The sequence below is a fragment of the Amblyraja radiata genome, chromosome 4 (genome assembly GCF_010909765.2).
Source record: "Amblyraja radiata isolate CabotCenter1 chromosome 4, sAmbRad1.1.pri, whole genome shotgun sequence".
Taxonomy (NCBI): Eukaryota; Metazoa; Chordata; class Chondrichthyes; order Rajiformes; family Rajidae; genus Amblyraja; species Amblyraja radiata.
Window position 1 is genome coordinate 110,901,891 of NC_045959.1, and position 19,376 is coordinate 110,921,266.

Consider the following 19,376-nt stretch of genomic DNA (forward strand, 5'->3'; position numbering starts at 1 on the left):
AGAATAAAGATAGTGTATCTCATCCTAATTTTTTAGGATAGGAGGGCAGCCACTGAGAAGGGTTTTAGTATATATTTTTGAGTTTAGAAATATGAAAGATAACCTTATCTAAAGCTGTCAGGGTTAATGATGCAGCTGCTTTTACTTTTGCTGGAAAGGAACAAAGGTTCTCAGAGGAACAGATTGGCTCTGTGGACTGAGATAGAAAGAAATTCTTTAAACAAAGATTGTGAACTTATGAAATTCTTTATCCTAGACACTCTGTGGGAGGTTTATATTCAAGAGTGGCCACAAGCTAATTAAGAGATAAAGATAAAGTGGAAATGGAGAAATGTACTTATGACCCTATTCAATGATGGCCTGCTCTATTCCCCTCATGATCTTGTACACGGTGTGGCACGGTGGCGCAGTGGTAGAGTTGCTGCCTTAGTGTGCCAGAGACTCGGGTTTGATCCTGTCTGAATGGATTTTGTACGCTCTCCCCGTGACCTGCATTGGTTTTCTCCAGGTGCTCTAGTTTCCTCCAAAGACGTGCAGGTTTGTAAATTGTCCCTAGTGTGTGTAGGATAGTGATAGTGTATGAGGCTATCACTGGCCTCAGGCTATGGTATGAGGCTATCACTGGTCGGCGCAGACTCGGTTGGCAGAAGGGCCTGTTTCAGCGCTTTATCTCTAAACTAAACAAAATAAAACCTTTATAAGATCACCCCTCATCATCCTGCGCTCCAAGGAATAAAGTCCTAGCCTGCTCAACCTCTCCCTTTAACTCAGGCCCTTGATGCTTGGCAACATCTTCTCTGCACCTTTTCCAGCTTAACATCTTTCCTATATAATGACCAAGAGGTTAAAAATCTGAAAATGGCAAGTTTTGATCAGAGATTAGAGCAAAATTGTTCCCAGTAGCAGATGCTTCAAAGACCAAGGGGCACAAATTTAAAAGTTTGGAAATATGAAACAGGCGATGTGAGAAATAAACATTTAATAGAGTCATACAGCATGGAAATAGGTCCATCGGCCCAGCTTGTCCATGCCAACCAAGGTGCCCTTTATATACTAATCTCACCTGCCTGCGTTTGGCCCATATCTCTCCAAACCTTTCCAATGTCCAATGTCTTTTAAATGTTGTTATAGTTTCTGCCTCAACTGCCTTCTCCTGCAGCTTATTCCATTTACCTACCACCCACTGTGTGTAAAAAGCTACCTCTCAGATTCCTATTATATCTGTCCCCTCACACAGACTTATATCTTCTGGTACTTGATTCTCTTACTCTAGGTAAAAGACTCTATGCATCTACCCTATATATTCCCCTCATGATCTTATACACCTCTATACATTCCCCTCTCATTCTCCTTCACTCCAAGGAATTCAGCCCTAGACTACCCAACGTCTCCCAATAGCTCAGGCCCTCAAATCCGGGCAACATCGTCGTAAATCTTCTCTGTCGGCTTTCCAGCTTAACAATATTTTTCCTACAACAGGGTGATCAAAACGGAACACAATACTCCAACTGTGGCCTCATCAGTGCCTTGTACAGCTGTAACAGAACATTCCAACTTCTATACTCAAAACACTGACTAATGAAGGCCAATGTGTCGAAAGCCTTCTTGACCACCTTATCTACCTGTGGCACCGCTTTCAAGGAACTATGTACCTGCAGTCCTAGATCCCTCCGCTGTATAACACTCTTCAGAGTCCTGCCCTGTGAAGATCCTGCCCTGGTTAGACTTCCCAAAATGCAACATCTCACATGTTATCAACATTAAACACCATTAACCACTCCTCTGCCCACCTTCCCGACTGATCAAGACCTGCTGTAACCTTTGATAACCATCTTCACTATCTACAATCCAACTCACTTTTGTGTCATCTGCAAACTTACGGGCCTGTCCCACTTAGGCGACTTTTTAGGCGACTGCAGGAGACTAAGCAGTCGCCACATGGTCGCCACATGTTCACAGGTGGTTGCCGGGGAGTTGCCTTCATGGTCGTGAGGAGTTCCCGCATTCTGGGAACTAGTCGCGGCCTCATTAAGGTCGTCGCGAATTTTTCAACGTTGAAAATTAGCAGCGACTAGAATGAAGCCGCCATGAAGAGTAGCGAGAATTCTCGAGCTGTAGGTGGGTTGCCAGGAGGTCGAAGGTTCTTGTAGGTTCTCGTGGGTTGGAGCTGACCGGTGATTTTCTATTGGCTCATTGGGAAAAGAAATGTAAGCAGTAGTTTTCAGAACCAAGGATAACCGACCGATAATATTAATGTCCACCGAGCTTCACAGCCGTGTATCTCTGGCTTCTTAAAAGTTGTCTCCACTCCTTCTCCCTCCTTCGCCCCCCTCTCCCCCCTCTTTTAAAGGACTTACTATACACTGTGCTTTAGCCCTCTTAATTACAGCGCTAACCTTTCTGTTCATCGTGGTGTCACCTTGGCTTTGCACTGTGTGAATTTCACTCAAGACTGCGCTCCCCTGCTTGCCCTGTCCCCCGCCTGCATAACGGGCTGGTGAAGGAAGTGATGTGTGTGTGTGTCCCACTCTGACAGTCGCCGTTCCATTTGCCAGTTTTTCAGGCGACTGCCGGCAACTTGACAGGCGCTGGCAGTCCCCAGAAAAATTGCCTTAGTGGGACAGGCCCATTACTAATCATGCCCTGTACATTCTCATGCAAATCATTAATATAAACTGCAAACATCAATTGCCACAGCAGCAATCCTTCAGAAACACCTAGTCACGGGCCTCCAGTCCGAAAGACAACCTTTCACCGTAACCCTCTGCTTCCTTCCATGAAGCCAAATTTCAATCCAGTCAGCTAGCCCTCCTTGGATCCCATGCAATTGAACCTTCCAGAGCAGCCTACCATGTGGAACCTTATCAAATGCCTTATAGAAATTCATGTAGACAACATCTACAGCTCTTCCCTCATCAGACATTTTAGTTACATCGTCAAAGAAACAGCCCACTGAGTCCATATGTAAGTATCGCCAGGTTTTGGCCCCATTTTCAAGGTCCAAATTGTAGCTGGCCATCAAGGCCCGTTGTCACCATTACCTCCATCTGGATCACTGGCAAACTGCTGTCCCTCTCCTCGCCCGGACACCTTCTGCCTTTCCTGCGCTTGAAGCGTCTCCCGCAGAAGGTAAGACCCCTGGTTCTTCTTACTGGCCCTTTGTCTAACGTTTGCCGCCATTGCCGACTCCCTCCACCCTTTTCTCCGGTTCTCCAATCCTTGGGGATGAGCAGGAGATGGGCTCAGCGGCTTCCCCACCAGGCAGGTTCTTTATGCTTTAAACCTCAACACAATCTTTCTCAAAACAGCCACTTGCCTCCCACACAGTGGCAAAACATCTGAAAAGCCATCTTTTAAATAGTCTCTGCTGCTCTTCCTGCTTTCTGGGTTTAGTTTAGAGAACTGCGTGGAAACATGCCCTTTGGCCCACTGAGTCCGTGCCGACCAATGATCATTCATACACTAGTTCTATCCAACACACTAGGGACAATTTACAGAAGCTGATTAACCTATAAAACAGTATGTTTTTGTGGTCACAGGGAGAACCATGCAGTCACAGGGAGACCGTAATCAGGATTGAACCTCGGTCTCTGGTGCTCTAAGGCTGCAACTCTACTGCTGCGCCACTGTGCCAGCCCAGCCACTGCGCCACTGTGCCACCCCTACCACTGTGCCACCCCTACCACTGTGCCACCCCTACCACTGTGCCACCCCTACCACTGTGTCACTGTGTGGTCCACACAATTATAATGAGCTTGGTACGATCAATGCAAAATTCTTCCTGCATCCCTATATCTTTTCAGTGAGGTGGTCATGTTTTTTTGAAAAGAAACACTGGGTAGAGAGTTTACAATAATAGCTTAATGTGAACCAATACTTTGTATAAATAAAACGACTAAGACCTGAGCAGTGGTTCTTCAATGTGTGCTGCCAAGAAAAATAATCAGATTGCCAAATGATTTCGATACTTTAAGATCCTCCAAAGATTTGGCCCATTTCTCTTGGTCCTGCGGTATTTGTTTTTGGGATGATGCATTGCCAAAATCTACAGACCTGACCTGATAGGCATGACTCTGCTGCAGGCAGGCAGACCACAGCCTGTTGCATTACCTGTACCAAGCAGCTGGTGTGATGCTGGAGCTGTAAACGTGAAAGTCATGTGTATAGCAGAGTTCAGCTCGAGAGCATGCAATGCTGCCAGCAGGCACAAGGTCTAAGTAAGCATTTAGTCTCCTCAGTAAAGATGCAATGGAGGGGTAAGACAGATCAAAGTCAAAGCCAAAGTAGCCTTTATTGTCATTCAGACCTTTCGGTCTGAACAAAATTTCGTTGTTTTGCAGTCATACATATAATAAAAATGACAAAAACACACAATAAACACAAATTTAACATCCACCAGTGAGTTCACCAGGCACCTCCTCACTGTGATGGAAGGCAAAAATCTTAAAGTCCTTGTCTCTTCCCTCCTTGTTCTCCCTCTGCGCCGAGGCGATCAAGGCTTCGGATGTTGTGACCCCACCGGGTGATGGTAAGTAAGTCAGTCCCGCAGCTGAATCCAAGCGCCGCGAACGGGCCGGTTCAAACTCCGCGGCTCGGGGCGGTCGAAGCTGCCGAAGCTGCCACCCTCCAGTCCAGCGGACAAAGCTGTTGTTGCGGGAGCTCCGGAAAACAGGTCACCAACCTGTGACCTGCGAGCTCCCGACGATGTCGTCCATCCTCCGAAATCGGGCTGCCGCTGCCGCCGGAACGCCGCAGCTCCGAGGTCGGGTCGCCGCTGCCACAAGAACGCCACAGCTCCGAGGTCGGGTCGCCGCTGCCACAAGAACGCCACAGCTCCGAGGTCGGGTCGCCGCTGCCGTCGGAACGCCACAGCTCCGAGTTCGGGTCGCCGCTGCCGCTGCTGCCGGAACGCCACAGCTCCGAGGTCGGGTCGCCGCTGCCGCTGGAACGCTGCCCCAGCTCCGAAGCGGCCAGCTCCGCTATTAGGCCTCGCGCAGATGGAGACGGAGATGGGGGATAAGACAAGAGAAGTCGCATCCCCCTGAAGGAAGAGACCAAAAACACATTTCTCCCCACCCACACACATACACAACATAATAAAACCAAAAATGAACTAAAACAGGACAAAAGAACAAACAAGAAAAGAAAAAACAAACGGACTGCAGGCGAGCCGCAGCTGCTAAGGCAGCGCCGCCATCTTCAAGATTGCACTTCCTCTGATACTGTAATGCCATAAAACTGCAATATTCTGCTTTCTCGTATTTCTCTTTGCTTTACCTGTTGTACTATGTGGCTTGGCTGTACATATGACGGTATGATTTGACAGGTTAGCATACAAAGGTTTACACTGTATCTTGGTACATATGACGATAATAAACCAATATTAATATCAATGACTTACCGGCTGGAGATAATTCCTGTTATTCCGTTGTGGATTGCGTGGTATGGCGTTGCAAAGATAGTACTGGTTTCTCTCAACTCCAACATCACAGGTTTGATCCTGACCTCGTCTGGGTAACTTTGCAGATTTTCACCAAGTTCTCTAGTTTCCTCCCCATCCCAAATGTTTGCTCGTTGGTAGGTAAGTTAGACTCGACAAGCTGAATAGCCTCTTTCAATGTTGACAACAACAAATAATAACCCCGCAAGCGTTTGTAGTTCGAAGCCTATTTGTAGGTTGTAGTGTGTAATAGTCTGATAGTTGTTGAGAAGGATCTGGTCTCTGATGATGCTGACTGGCATTTTGAGGCATCAATTCCTATAGGTCCCTTCGATGATGGGGAGGTCAGTACCTGTGATGGACTGGGCATTGTTCACCACTTTTTATAATCTCATTGGTAGGTGTTTAAGTTTCTGAACCAGGCCATGATGCAACCAGTCAACATGCTCTCTACTGTACACCTGTAGAAGTACAAGAGAGTTTATTTGACATAACAAATCTCCTCAGTTTTCTAAGTAGATGCGTTGATGGGCTTTCTTCATGAATGCATCGTTCGATCAGCCGAGAAGGTTATTGGTTGCAACCTTCCCCCCATCGACGAACTGTACACTACAAGTGAGCGGGAACGATCATCTCTGACCCCTCTCACCCTGGCCACAAACTCGTTGAAGCACTTCCCTCTGGAAGGCGACTCCGGACTGTCAAAACCGCCACAGCCAGACATGAAACCAGCCTTTTTCCACGATCAGTAGCTGTACTCAACAGCCAAAAGTCTGTAGCCTCCATTTGCACTGGTATTTTATTTAATTCTTCACATGTTTAAATTATAATATTTTATTTTTAATTGTCTTCTGTATATTGTGTTGTTACTTGCGAGCAAAGCACCAAGGCAAATTCCTTATGTATACATACTTGGCTAATAAAATTTATTTAATTCAATTCAATTCAATTCATGTGCTGGTTCCAGGACAGATCCTTGGAGATATGCACACTCAGCAATTTGAAGTTTTTTACTCTCTCCACCACTGTCCCGAAAATGAAGACAGGTTTGTGGATCCTTGGCCTTCCTCTTCTAAAGTCTACAATCAGTTCCTTGGTTTTACTGACATTGAGAGCGTTTGTTGTACCGGCACAGTTTGGTCAGTTGATTGATCTCACTCCTATACCCTGACACATTGGCATTTGGAATTTGTCCGAAAAAGGTGGCGATTTTGTGCTGTGAAACTATAGATTTGGCTTCTACACCAACTTAACCAACCATCCGGGAGTTTCCCAAACAGAAGCCTTGGATTAACCAGGAGGTCTGCATTCTTCAGAGAACCAGATCTTAGACATTCAGTGTTCAAAAGGGAACTGCAGATGCTGGAATATCGAAGGTACACAAAATTGCTGGGGAAACTCAGCGGGTGCAGCAGCATCTATGGAGCGAAGGAAATAGGCGACGTTTCGGGCCGAAACCCTTCTTCAGACTGATGGGGGGTGGGGGGGGGGGAGAAAGAAGGAAAAGGGGAGGAGGAGGAGGAGCCCGAGGGCGGGCGGATGGGAGGGTGGGAGGAGACAGCTAGAGGGTTAAGGAAGGGGAGGAGACAGCAAGGGCTAGCAAAATAGGGAGAATTCAATGTTAATGCCATAAGGACGCAAGGTCCCCAGACGGAATATGAGGTGCTGTTCCTCCAATTTCCGCTGTTGCTCACTCTGGCAATGGAGGAGACCCAGGACAGAGAGGTCGGATTGGGAATGGGAGGGGGAGTTGAAGTGCTGAGCCACCGGGAGTTCAGGTAGGTTATTGCGGACTGAGCGGAGGTGTTCGGCGAAACGATCGCCCAACCTCGCCCGAAACGTCGCCTATTTCCTTCGCTCCATAGATGCTGCTGCACCCGCTGAGTTTCCCCAGCAATTTTGTGTATCTTAGACATTCATATCTGTTGACCGATTCATGCAAGAAGTTCAGATATGACCATGATAAGGCCATCAAAAAGGCTAAAGGGGACTTTCGCTCTAAACCAGAGGATGAGACGGGTGTTCGGTAACTGTGGCAGGGCTTGCACGCCACCACTTCCCACAAGGCCAAACCAGGGGGTAGCTCAAACAACAGTGAAGTATCATGCATGGGCTTAATGCGTTCTGAGCACGTCTTGATAGGAAGAACGTTATGCCTTCCCGGGCCCCCATTGCCTCCAATCTCTGTCATAAAGGCCAACATCTGAAGATCCTTCAGGAAGGCGAACTCTGAAAGCGCCTGGACCTGGTGGCATAGCTGGTCGTGTTCTCAAACTTGTGCAAACCAACTGGCTAGAATTTTTGTGGAAAATGTCAACATCTTACTATTGAGATGCTAAGAAAGGGCATCAATAATACTGTTGCCCAAGATGTGTAAGGCTGCCTCAGTGACTACCAACCAGTGACACACATCCATGGTGGTGAAATACTTTGAGAGGTTGGTTATGGCACATATCAACTCTTACCTCAACAAGAAACTGGATACACTACAATTTGCCTACCACCACAACAGGTCAACAGAGAATGCAGTCTTGCTGGCTCTGCACTGTGCCACTCGGAACAATAATAAAACATACGACAGGCCATTGTGCATAGACGACAGTTTGACATTCAACACCATCATCCCCTCCAACCTGGTTATAAGCTCACTGATCTGGGTCTCTGTGCACCCCAATGCAATTGGATCCTTGACTTCCTGATTAACAGAACACAATCAGTAAAAATTGGCAGCAACACTTCTTCCTTGATAACCATCAAGGCTGTGTGCCCAGGCCCATACTCTATTCACTCTACACCCATGACTGTGTAGCTGAACACATTTCCAATTCCATCTTCAAATTGGCTGACAAAACCATCATTGTTGGACGAAAAACAGATGACGATGAGTCAGATTATAGGAGGGTGACCTATTTGAATGATCTGAGCGAATGGTGCCACAAAGCAATACAATGTGGAAATGGACACTTCGTCCCAACTTGGCCACACCAACCAACATGTCCCATCTACACTAGTCCCATTTGCCTGCATTTGGCCCATATCCCTCCAAACCTGTCCTATCCATGTACCTGTCTAAATGTTTCTTAAACAATGCGATTGTACCTGCCTCAACTACCTCTTCCGGCAGCTTGTTCCATTCACCCACCACCCTTTGTGTGAAAAGGTTACCCCTCAGGTTCCTTTTGAATTTTTCCCCAAAACAACAAACTTGCTGTCAATGCAAGTAAAACCACAAACCTATCTTCAATGGTACAGTGGTGGAGAGAGTAAAACACATCCGGTTCCTGGACGTGCATGTCCCTGAAGATCTCTCCTGGATCCAGCACATTTATGTAATCAGAAAAAAAGTCCATCAATGCCTCTGTTTCCTTAGAAGACTGAGGAGATTTGGTATGTCAGCGAATACTCTCTTGAATTTCCATTGGTGTGCAATAGAGAGCATATATGTAGACTGGTTGCATAAATGCCTTGTTCAGCAATTTGAACACCCACGAATGGAGAAGATTGCAAAAAGTGGTGAACTCTGCCCAGTCCATCGTGGGAACTGGCGTCCCCACCATCGAAGAGATCCACGGGAGTCACTGCCTCAAAAAGGCAGCCAGCATCATCAAAGATCAGCTTCTTCCCAACAACCATCAGACTATTAAACACTCCAACCTCCAAAGAAGCTCTGAACTACATCACATTGTTTTTGTCTTTCCGCTATTATAGTTTGTTTTTTGTTACATACAAACTATTTTTTGTTATTTATTATCACAGTACTATTATTACATATCTGTTGTGCTTCTGCTGCAAGTAAGAATTTCATTGTTCTGATTTGGGACATATGACAATAAAACACCTTTGACTCTAGACTTCTTCTCTGGAATGGGAAATGGGAATGACCCGAGTGGTATGGAAAAGGAAAGTTTCTACTATGATTTATTGATCCAGGTTTGAAAGTATTCTTGTTATATTTTTACTTTACAGAGCTCGTCCAGTTATTACCGTGCAGATTGCTATTCTGCTTCCTGAATCCATTAACATCACAGCTCCACAGTGCCATGATGGCTATCAGCCCGTCAACTGTTTCAATGTTACGACTTGTTTCCGCTTTCATGGCAAGCAGGTCCCAGGTGAAATAGGTAAGTGTCAAATGATGGCTTGTTATGTTTTTAGTGTTCTTTTTAACTCTCACGAACATTTTCTGGGTTAGCTGAACTGTAAATTGACGTAATCATGTATTTACAGGTTCACCAACTTAGAACAGAATCACAAAAATTAGTTTCATTAATATTTCAAAACCATTTACAGGGCCGTGAGAATAAAATACTAGAATACCATTTATCGTCATACAAACAGACATGGTTCATACGAAATTTCGTTCCTGCAGTCATAACATCAAAAAAACCCCCAAGACACACAATTAACACAATTTACATAAACATCCATCGCAGTGAGTCTCCAAACACCTCCTCACTGTGATGGAAGGCAAAAGTCTTGTCTCTCTAGTCTCTTCCCTGTTCTTTATTCTTCACCCGAGGCGACCGGGGCTCCCGATGTTAAAGCCCCCGGCGGGCGATGGTAAGTCCCACGGCCGTTAAGGCCGCACCGGGCGATGAAAGGCCCTGCTCCGGGTCTTAATGTTAGGGCCCCGGCGGGCGATGGCAAGTCCCATGGCCGTTAAAGCCGCACCGGGCGATGTCAGGCCCTGTTCCGGGTCATTTTGACCCCGCAATTCGGGCGGGAGAAGTTGCCGTTGCGGGAGCTCCGAGAAGCGGTCTCCCACCAGGGACCCGCGAGTTCCTGTTGTTCCGAAGCTCCGAAGGCTGGTCGCAGCCATGCGTCACCACAGCTCTCCATGCTCCGAAATCGACCAGCTCCGCGATGGTGAGTCCGCAGGCTCCACGACTGGAGCCCTCAGGTCGGTTCCGGTTGGAGGCCGCCGGTTCCACGATGTTAGGCCCAACGACAACGGAGACCCGAGAGGGAAAAGGTCGGGTCCCCGTACAGGGAAGAGATTAAAAAGTTTTAAAAAGTCCGTCCCCCCCACATATACACATCTAAAAAATAAAACCAAAAACATGCAATTAATGGGACAAAAAGAAAGAAAAGACGGACGGACTGCAGTCGAGCCGCTGCCACAAAGCGCTACCACACCAACACACTGACCCCTCTTTACAACTGAACCTGAAAGGACATTATCTTGTTGTAATAGCTTATGCCCCTGTTCCACTTAGGAAACCTGAACGGAAATCTCTGGAGACTTTGCACCCTGCCAAGGTTTTTGTCCGAGGTCCGTTCAGGCTTACCTGCTTCCACTACCTGCAACCTCCGGAAACCACCTGCAACCTCCGGGAACTGCACGGAAACCTTGGGTGGGGCGCAAAGTCTCCAGAGGTTTCCATTCAGGTTTCCTAAGTGGGACAGGGGCATAACTATCAATGAGCTGATTAGGAATTGCATTTTTTTTAAAAAGTAGTTGTTGGCCAGAATGAAACAACTTTTGGGCAATTAATTGAGCTAGAGTTTTAATGGGAATCCTTTTATTCCTTTCACTGTGTTAATGTTTAAATAGTTTTTGAACAAGTTGGAATACTTTCCACTTGGCGTGTGTCTGGTATAAATACAGTGCTATTTTAAGGAAGATTAACTCTTATTTTTAGTGGATCAACATAAGCCAAAAATAACACAAGGTGGTAAGTAATGCCTTATTGCAATGCAATGATTATTTTAAATGCCTTATCCTGGATTCTCTTACCGAGTAATTAGTCCAACCCTATCCAGTCGTTTAACTTTATCAATCAAATAATTTATTTCAAGCGATACTGTTCAGCAGTTCTAAGCAAGAGTAATTGGTGCCTGATGGGAAATAATTGAGGCAGATGATTTATTGGCAAACTTGAAACCAATTCAGTACATTGGCCACTTCTCCATCATCAACAATAAAATAGAAGGAGGTGGAGCGGCTGTTCAGGAAACAGAAAAGCTGGAAATCTCCAGGACCGGACAATGTTTCCCCCTCTACTGTCAAGCTCTGTGCCGAACAATTGGCACCGGTCTACACAGACATTTTCAACCAGTCCCTATAAACCTGTACTGTCCCTGCCTGCTTTAAAGTCTCCACTATTGTCCCTGTACCCAAAAAGGCAAGGATTACTGGTCTTAATGACTACAGGCCTGTGCACTGACCTCTGTAGTGATGAAGACCCTTGAAAGGCGAGTGCTGGCCATGCTGAAAAATATCACAAACCCCCTGCTGGGCCCTCTGCAGTTTGTATATCGGGCCAATTGATCTGTGGATGATGCAGTCAACCTGGGCCTGCACTTCATCCTCCAGAACCTAGACCACCAGGGGATCTATGCGAGGAATTTGTTTGTTGATTTTAGTTCTGCATTCAACACCATCGGACCCGCAAACCTTCAGCACAGGAGCGCCGCAAGGCTGCTTACTCTTTCCTCTTCTCGACTCTCTCTACACCAACGACCGCTCCTCCACTGACTCCTCTGTTAAGTTTCTCAAGTTTGCGGATAACACAACCCTGATTGGACTGATCCAGGATGGGGAGGAATCAGCCTACAGACATGAAGTGACACAGCTGGCGTCCTGGTGCCATCGCAACAACCTGGAGCTCAATGCTCTTAAGACAGTGGAATTGATTGTAGACTTTAGGAGAGCTCCCCCTCCCCTCACCCCACTCACCATCAACAACACCACAGTCACATCTGTGGAATCCATTAAGTTCCTGGGAACCATCGTCTCCAAGGACCTTAAATGGGGGACCACCATCGACTCCGCAGTCAAAAAGGCACAACAGAGGATGTACTTCCTGCGGCAACTGAGGAAGCACAATCTGCCACAGGCAATGATGGTCCAATTCTAAACGGCCATTGTAGAATCTGTTCTCACCTTCTCCATCATGGTCTGGTTTGGCCCAGCCACCAAGCACGACATCCGGAGGCTGCAGCGAATCGTCCGATCAGCTGAGAAGGTTATTGGCTTCAACCTTCCCTCCATCGACGAACTGTACACTGCAAGGGCCAGGAAGCGAGCGGGTAAGATCATCTCTGACCCCTCTCACCCTGGCCACAAACTCTTTGAAATCACATCCCTCTGGAAGGCGACCCCGGACTGTCAAAGCTACCACAGCCTGACATAAAAACAGCTTTTTTTCCCATGAGTAGTAGCTCTACACAATAACCAAAAATCTGTAGCCTCCTTTTGCTCTGGTATTTTATTTAATTCACATGTTTAATCGATAATGTTTTATTATTAATGTTTAATGTTTTATGTATCATTGCTAACTGTCACTGTATGTCACGTTGTCACTTGCGGGTGGAGCACCAGGGCAAATTCCATGTATGTGAATACTTGGCCAATAAACTTATTCATTCATTCATAATAACTAAAATATTACCTTGGTGGATCAGGGATTTGCACAGCACTTTCTTCCTTTAGTTTGATCCTTGCATGTTTACTGTTTTGGTTATCATGCATGATCTGGAAAATGCTTGAAACCTGGGGATTTATTCCATCCTGTCGCACTGAGAAGTGATTATAATCTCAAAGATGCATCAGGGATGGCAGTGACCACACCGACACTCTCAGTAGGGTGAACTCGCGTGAAATGTTTTATATACTGTAACAAAGTCCAGGACCACATGGGGCACTGTCCCTCGTTGGCAGCGAGCATGTGCGGTGGGACTCGCGATCTCAGGCTTGTCCCGGCGACTGTCCTGGTCTTGAAGGAGAAGAAGTGGCAATTTCAGGTTTCTCCCTGCAGTTCACCATTGCTTTGCGATGAGGCGCGAGCAATTTCTGGCTTATCCTGGTGGCTCAGCTCTGGGCTCGAAGAGGTAGTGCTGCCGGTCTCTGGGTTATCCTGGTAGCTCAGTCCTGGCCTCTGTGTGGAGGTGCAGTCCCTCGTTGCTGGTGGGCAGGAAGAGGCACTGGCATCACAAGCGTGATGACGTGATGGCGTGATGACGTGTTTCCTCAAGTGTCGCAACATTTTCTTTTGTTGCTGCTGGATTTTGAAATGTTCAAAATCTTTCGGTGACTCTGATACGCCAGTCAATGATGCCGGCAGTCGCCGAAAAAAATCGCCAAGTGTGACAGGCCCTTTGTAGATTTGGTCATAAGCAGATATTTTAGGAGAATTAACAGGAACAATCACCCAGTCGGCTTTCACTTTCTCCAAAAGGAAAGTACATTTCAGATCCTTGAGTGTTTTTATTATTCATTGCCTTATGGCTGAACTGTACCTTATCTTAAGTTAACCACATTGTTTACTTATCCCCAAACGGTTTTCAATCGACCATGCATAAGCACAAGAATTCCAGATTTCCACAACCCTTTGAAGAAACGCATAGTGATGTTTTTGCTGAATTGTTTTCGTTTGACTTTAAACTTATTACTCCCTTCATGTCCCCAATAGAACAAGTTGTTTCTCTGTGCCTTATCAGTTATTTGGAATTTAGAAGAATGAGAATTATCCTTTGGGGGGCAGAACAGGGGAGTGAAAGAGTCTTGAAAGAAGGGACAAAATTATGAAGTTAAGAAGTCGGCCATTTTATAAGTGAGGCTCATATGAAGTACTAAATGGGTGGTGGGCGGTGAACGAACCAGGGCTGGGCTCCGTCTGCCACCCATCAGGGCATACATGGACGACATGACAACACTAACCACTACTGCAGCATGCACCAAGCGGCTACTTGGAAAGCTGCAGGAGAACATCAAGTGGGCCCGAATGAAAATCAAACCAAGTAAATCTCGAAGCATCTCCATAGTCAAGGGGGTGCTTAGAGACACAAGGTTCTGCATCGGTGACGACCCAATACCAACAGTGTCTGAGCAGCCAGTTAAAAGCCTGGGCAGATGGTACAACGCAAGTCTCAAGGACAAAGAGCAAGTGCAACAACTAAGGCAAGAAATTGTCAATGGCCTGGAGAACATCAATCAGACCCTACTGCCTGGGAAACTGAAGCTCTGGTGCATACAGTTTGGACTCCTTCTTCGGACAATGTGGCCACTGACCGTTTATGGATCCCCAATAACAACTGTGGAGAAGATGGAGCGAACCATAACTTCATACGCGAAGAAATGGCTCGGGGTCCCACGATGTCTAACTAACATCGGCCTATATGGCAAAGGGGTCCTGGAACTACCTCTCACTAGTCTAACAGAGGAATACAAGTGTTCTAAAGTAAGACTCCAGATGACACTGAGGGACTCTAGAGACAAGACCATCAGTGCTGTTGCGCCGCCCCTAGTAACTGGCCGGAAGTGGACACCATCTGATGCAGTACAGCAAGCTTCATCAGCCCTGAGGCACAAAGACATCGTGGGGCAAGTCCAGCAGGGAAGAGGAGGCTTTGGCCTTACGACAAGTAAACCAACTTGGCGAAAGGCCACAACATCAGAGCGGAGGACATTGGTGGTCGAGGAGGTGCGGCGACAAGAGGAGGCCGCAAGAAGTGCAAAGGCGGTCTCTCTTGCCAAACAGGGGCAATGGATGCAGTGGGAAGGTGTGGAGCGGAGGAAGATCAGCTGGAAAGAACTATGGGAAATGGAAGCAAGCAAGATCAGCTTCATCATCAGAGCGACTTATGACGTGCTTCCATCACCAAAGAACCTCCATCAGTGGTACGGCGAGGATCCAACCTGTGCCCTCTGCCCAACTCCAGCGACCCTCAAACACATCATGGTAGGCTGCAAGACCAGCCTCACACAAGGGAGATACATGTGGCGGCATAATCAGGTACTAAAAAGCCGGGCATCAGCCCTTGACAACATGCGGTGTGCGACCAACTCCTTGCCTCCGAGAGCAAGCAACCCCCCCCTAAGGGCAACAACCTTTGTCCAAGAAGGACAGAAAACATCTAAACATCCTTCCACCAGACCAGAAGAAGGAAACCTATGCAGGGCCCGCGACTGGAGGATGCTGGCGGACATCGGCCGACAACTAATTTTTCCACCTGAAATTGCTTCCACCAACCTCAGGCCAGACTTGGTGTTCTGGTCCCCTTCACAGAAGACTGCTTACATCATAGAGCTCACAGTTCCATGGTGGAACTCTGTTGAGGAGGCCTATGAGCGTAAGAAGCTGCGTTACGCAGAGCTTGCAGCAGAGGCAACGCAGCGTGGCTGGAACACCAAAGTCTATCCAGTTAAAGTGGGATGCAGAGGATTTGTTGCGTCATCTACCATCAGACTGCTGAAGGAGCTTGGAATCCACGGTCAGGCTCTGCGGAAGACCATAAGATCACTCTCAGAGGCGGCTGAAAGAAGCAGCCGGTGGATTTGGCTCAAGCGGAAAGACCCATGCTGGGCCCCAAGTACGTCAGGGTGAATCTTTGGGACGGTTTGACACGGGACACGCGCTGAGGGCTGATCATCCTGCAGCGGGCCGCCCTTGTGGAGGGTGTATAGTGTTAAAAAGGCCGAAACACCCAGTGATGCAAGGGTACACTACTGATGATGTGTCCTGTGCCCAACTGTCCTGAAGGTTACCCAGGCCAAGATATACGTATCCCCCCCCGCCCCCCACCGATGTTGAGCGTCTACCACTCTCAACAATCAACGAATGTCGTGAAATGCTCCCCACCTATTGGCACAAGGGACTTCTTAACATCTTGTCCTGTGTACTTGATTCTGCAATTTTCTACCCCAGAAGTTTGTGGGGACAGTTCATTAGGGGGTAATTTAAGAGGTTGGTTATTTTTTTAATAATCAAGGAATTGGGGCTATGGGGAATTGACAAAGAAGAGGAGATAAGGCTTGTGTCGGATAATTTTGAACAGATTGGTTGGATTAGGGGTGAATGCCCTACTCCTAGCCGTAGGTCCCTACGGGACCCCAGCTATTTACAATATATATTAATGATTTGGATGAGGGAATTGAATGCAACATCTCCAAGTTTGCGGATGACACGGAGCTGGGGGGCAGTGTTAGCTGTGAGGAGGATGCTAGGAGGCTGCAAGATGACTTGGATAGGCTGGGTGAGTGGGCAAATGCATGGCAGATACAGTATAATGTGGATAAATGTGAGGTTATCCACTTTGGTGGCAAAAACAGGAAAGTAGACTATTACCTGAATGGTGGCCGATTAGGAAAAGGGGAGACGCAACGAGACCTGGGTGTCATGGTACACCAGTCATTGAAAGTAGGCATGCAGGTGCAGCAGGCAGTGAAGAAAGCGAATGGTATGTTAGCATTCACAGGAAAAGGATTTGAGTATAGGAGCAGGGAGGTTCTACTGCAGTTGTACAGGGTCTTGGTGAGACCACACCTGGAGTATTGCGTACAGTTTTGGTCTCCTAATCTGAGGAAAGACATTCTTGCCATAGAGGGAGTACAGAGAAGGTTCACCAGACTGATTCCTGGGATGTCAGGACTTTCATATGAAGAAAGGCTGGATAGACTCGGCTTGTACTCGCTAGAATTTAGAAGATTGAGATCTTATAGAAACTTACAAAATTCTTAAGGGGTAGGACAGACTAGATGCAGGAAGATTGTTCCCGATGTTGGGGAAGTCCAGGACAAGGGGTCACAGTTTAAGGATAAGGGGGGAATCCTTTAGGACCGAGATGAGAAAAACATTTTTCACACAGAGAGTGGTGAATCTGTGGAATTCTCTGCCACAGAAGGTAGTTGAGGCCAGCTCATTGGCTAGATTTAAGAGGGAGTTAGATGTGGCCCTTGTGGCTAAAGGGATCAGGGGGTATGGAGAGAAGGCAGGTACAGGATACTGAGTTGGATGATCAGCCATGATCATATTGAATGGCGGTGCAGGCTCGAAGGGCCGAATGGCCTACTCCTGCACCTATTTTCTATGTTTCTATGTTTCCTCCTTCTATTATCTTTATTTACTTTTGTACTTGATCATCTGGTATGTTATTTCATTCAACTGACTGGATAGTTACAGTCAGCCAGTGCTGCCACAGCCATGATGGGCTGAATGTATGCACTTGGTGCTGTTACTTTTATGGATCTGATTTGGAAGTGGAAGGAAATGACTCATCAAACACTAGTAATAAAAAGGAACTGCAGCTGCTGATTAAGACCAAAGAGAGACACAAAATGCTGAAGTAACTCAGCAGTCAGGAGAAAATGAATTGGTGATGTTCCGGGTAGGGACCCTTAAGTCAACAACTTCATGTTCCTGGGCATGCATATCTCTGAAGATCTGTCACACATTGATGAAATCATAAAGAAAGCCTGTAAATGCCACTACTGCCGTAGAAAATTGAGATTAGTTTTTTGGATGATTGCTCCCTTGACTTCTACAGGTGCATAGTAGAGTGCATGTTGTTTGGTTGCAGCATGGCAACTCGAATGTCCAGAAACAAAGGAGATTCCAAAAAATGATGAACGTGTACTGACCAGGGCCGTCTTAACGCATGGGCATGCTGGGCAGTTGCCCGCAGCCCCACGAGCATAGGTGTCCCATGCTAATCTATGGATTGTAGAATGTTATTGTAGAACATGAAAACGGAGAAGAACATCGCAAGTACATGACGGCATATTTGATTCGGCATAAAGAAACTGGAAGTGTAGGGGCCCCTGTGCACTGCTTTGCCCGGGGGCCCATAATGCTGTTAAGACGGCCCTGGCACTGACCTCCCCTCCATTGAAGGGATAAGTGCTGCTGTCTCAAAAAGGCAGACAACATCAACAAAGACCCACACCACCCTGGTAACGCTTTCATTTCACTCTTGACATTGGAAAGTAGGTATAGGAGACTGAAAACTGTTACGTCGCGGTTCAGGAACTGTTTCTTTTCAACAACCATCGAGTACATGGAAACATAGAAAATAGGTGCAGGAGTAGGCCATTCGGCCCTTCGAGCCTGCACTGCCATTCAATATGATCATGGCTGATCATCCAACTCAGTATCCTGTACCTGCCTTCTCTCCATACCCCCTGATCCCTTTAGCCACAAGGGCCACATCTAACTCCCTCTTAAATATAGCCAATGAACTGGCCTCAACTACCTTCTGTGGCAGAGAATTCCAGAGATTCACCACTCTCTGTGTGAAAAATGTTTTTCTCATCTCGGTCCTAAAAGACTTCCCCCTTATCCTTTGGTGCCACCTCCTGCACCCACACACAACTGACTGACTTCATCCACTTCACCACCAACTTCCATCCGGCACTCCAATACACCTGGACGATTTCCGACACTTCCCTACCATTCCTTGACCTCACCATCTCCATCGCAGGGGACAGACTCCTGACCGACATACATTACAAACCCACTGACTCACATGGCTATCTGGACTACACGTCTTCCCACCCTGCCCCCTGTAAAGACTCCATCCCCTACTCCCAATTCCTCCGCCTACGCCGCATCTGTTCCCAGGATGAGACATTTCATACCAGGGCATCGGAAATGTCCTCGTTCTTCAGGGAACGGGGATTCCCCTCCGCCACCATAGATGAGGCTCACACCAGGGTCTCATCCATACCCCGTAACACTGCTCTCTCTCCCCATCCCCGCACACGCAACAAGGGCAGAGTCCCTCTGGTCCTCACCTTTCACCCCACCAGCCAGCAAATACAACACATAATCCTCCGCCATTTCCGCCACCTCCAACGTGACCCCACCACTCGCCACATCTTCCCATCTCCCCCCATGTCTGCCTTCCGCAAAGACCGCTCCCTCCGCAACTCCCTCGTCAATTCTTCCCTTCCCTCCCGCACCACCCCTCCCCGGGCACTTTCCGTTGCAACCGCAAGAAATGCAACACCTGTCCCTTCACCTCCCCCCTCGACTCCATTCAAGGTCCCAAGCAGTCGTTCCAGGTGCGACAAAGGTTCACCTGTATCTCCTCCAACCTCATCTACTGCATCCGCTGCTCTAGATGTCAGCTAATTTACATCGGTGAGACCAAGCGTAGGTTGGGTGACCGTTTCGCCGAACACCTCCGCTCAGTCCGCCTTAACCTACCTGACCTC

The 19,376-nt window shown here is 47.3% G+C and overlaps 1 protein-coding gene across 1 annotated transcript in view; it reads left to right on the plus strand.

Annotated features, from left to right (window-relative positions):
- The window catches only part of itga9 (integrin subunit alpha 9), a 377,946-nt gene that overhangs the window by 100,055 nt on the left and 258,515 nt on the right, over nucleotides 1-19,376 (plus strand). The window contains exon 14 of the mRNA XM_033020414.1: nucleotides 9,407-9,561. Within this exon, the coding sequence (XP_032876305.1) occupies nucleotides 9,407-9,561 (155 nt within the window). The remainder of the gene's footprint in view (nucleotides 1-9,406; nucleotides 9,562-19,376) is intronic.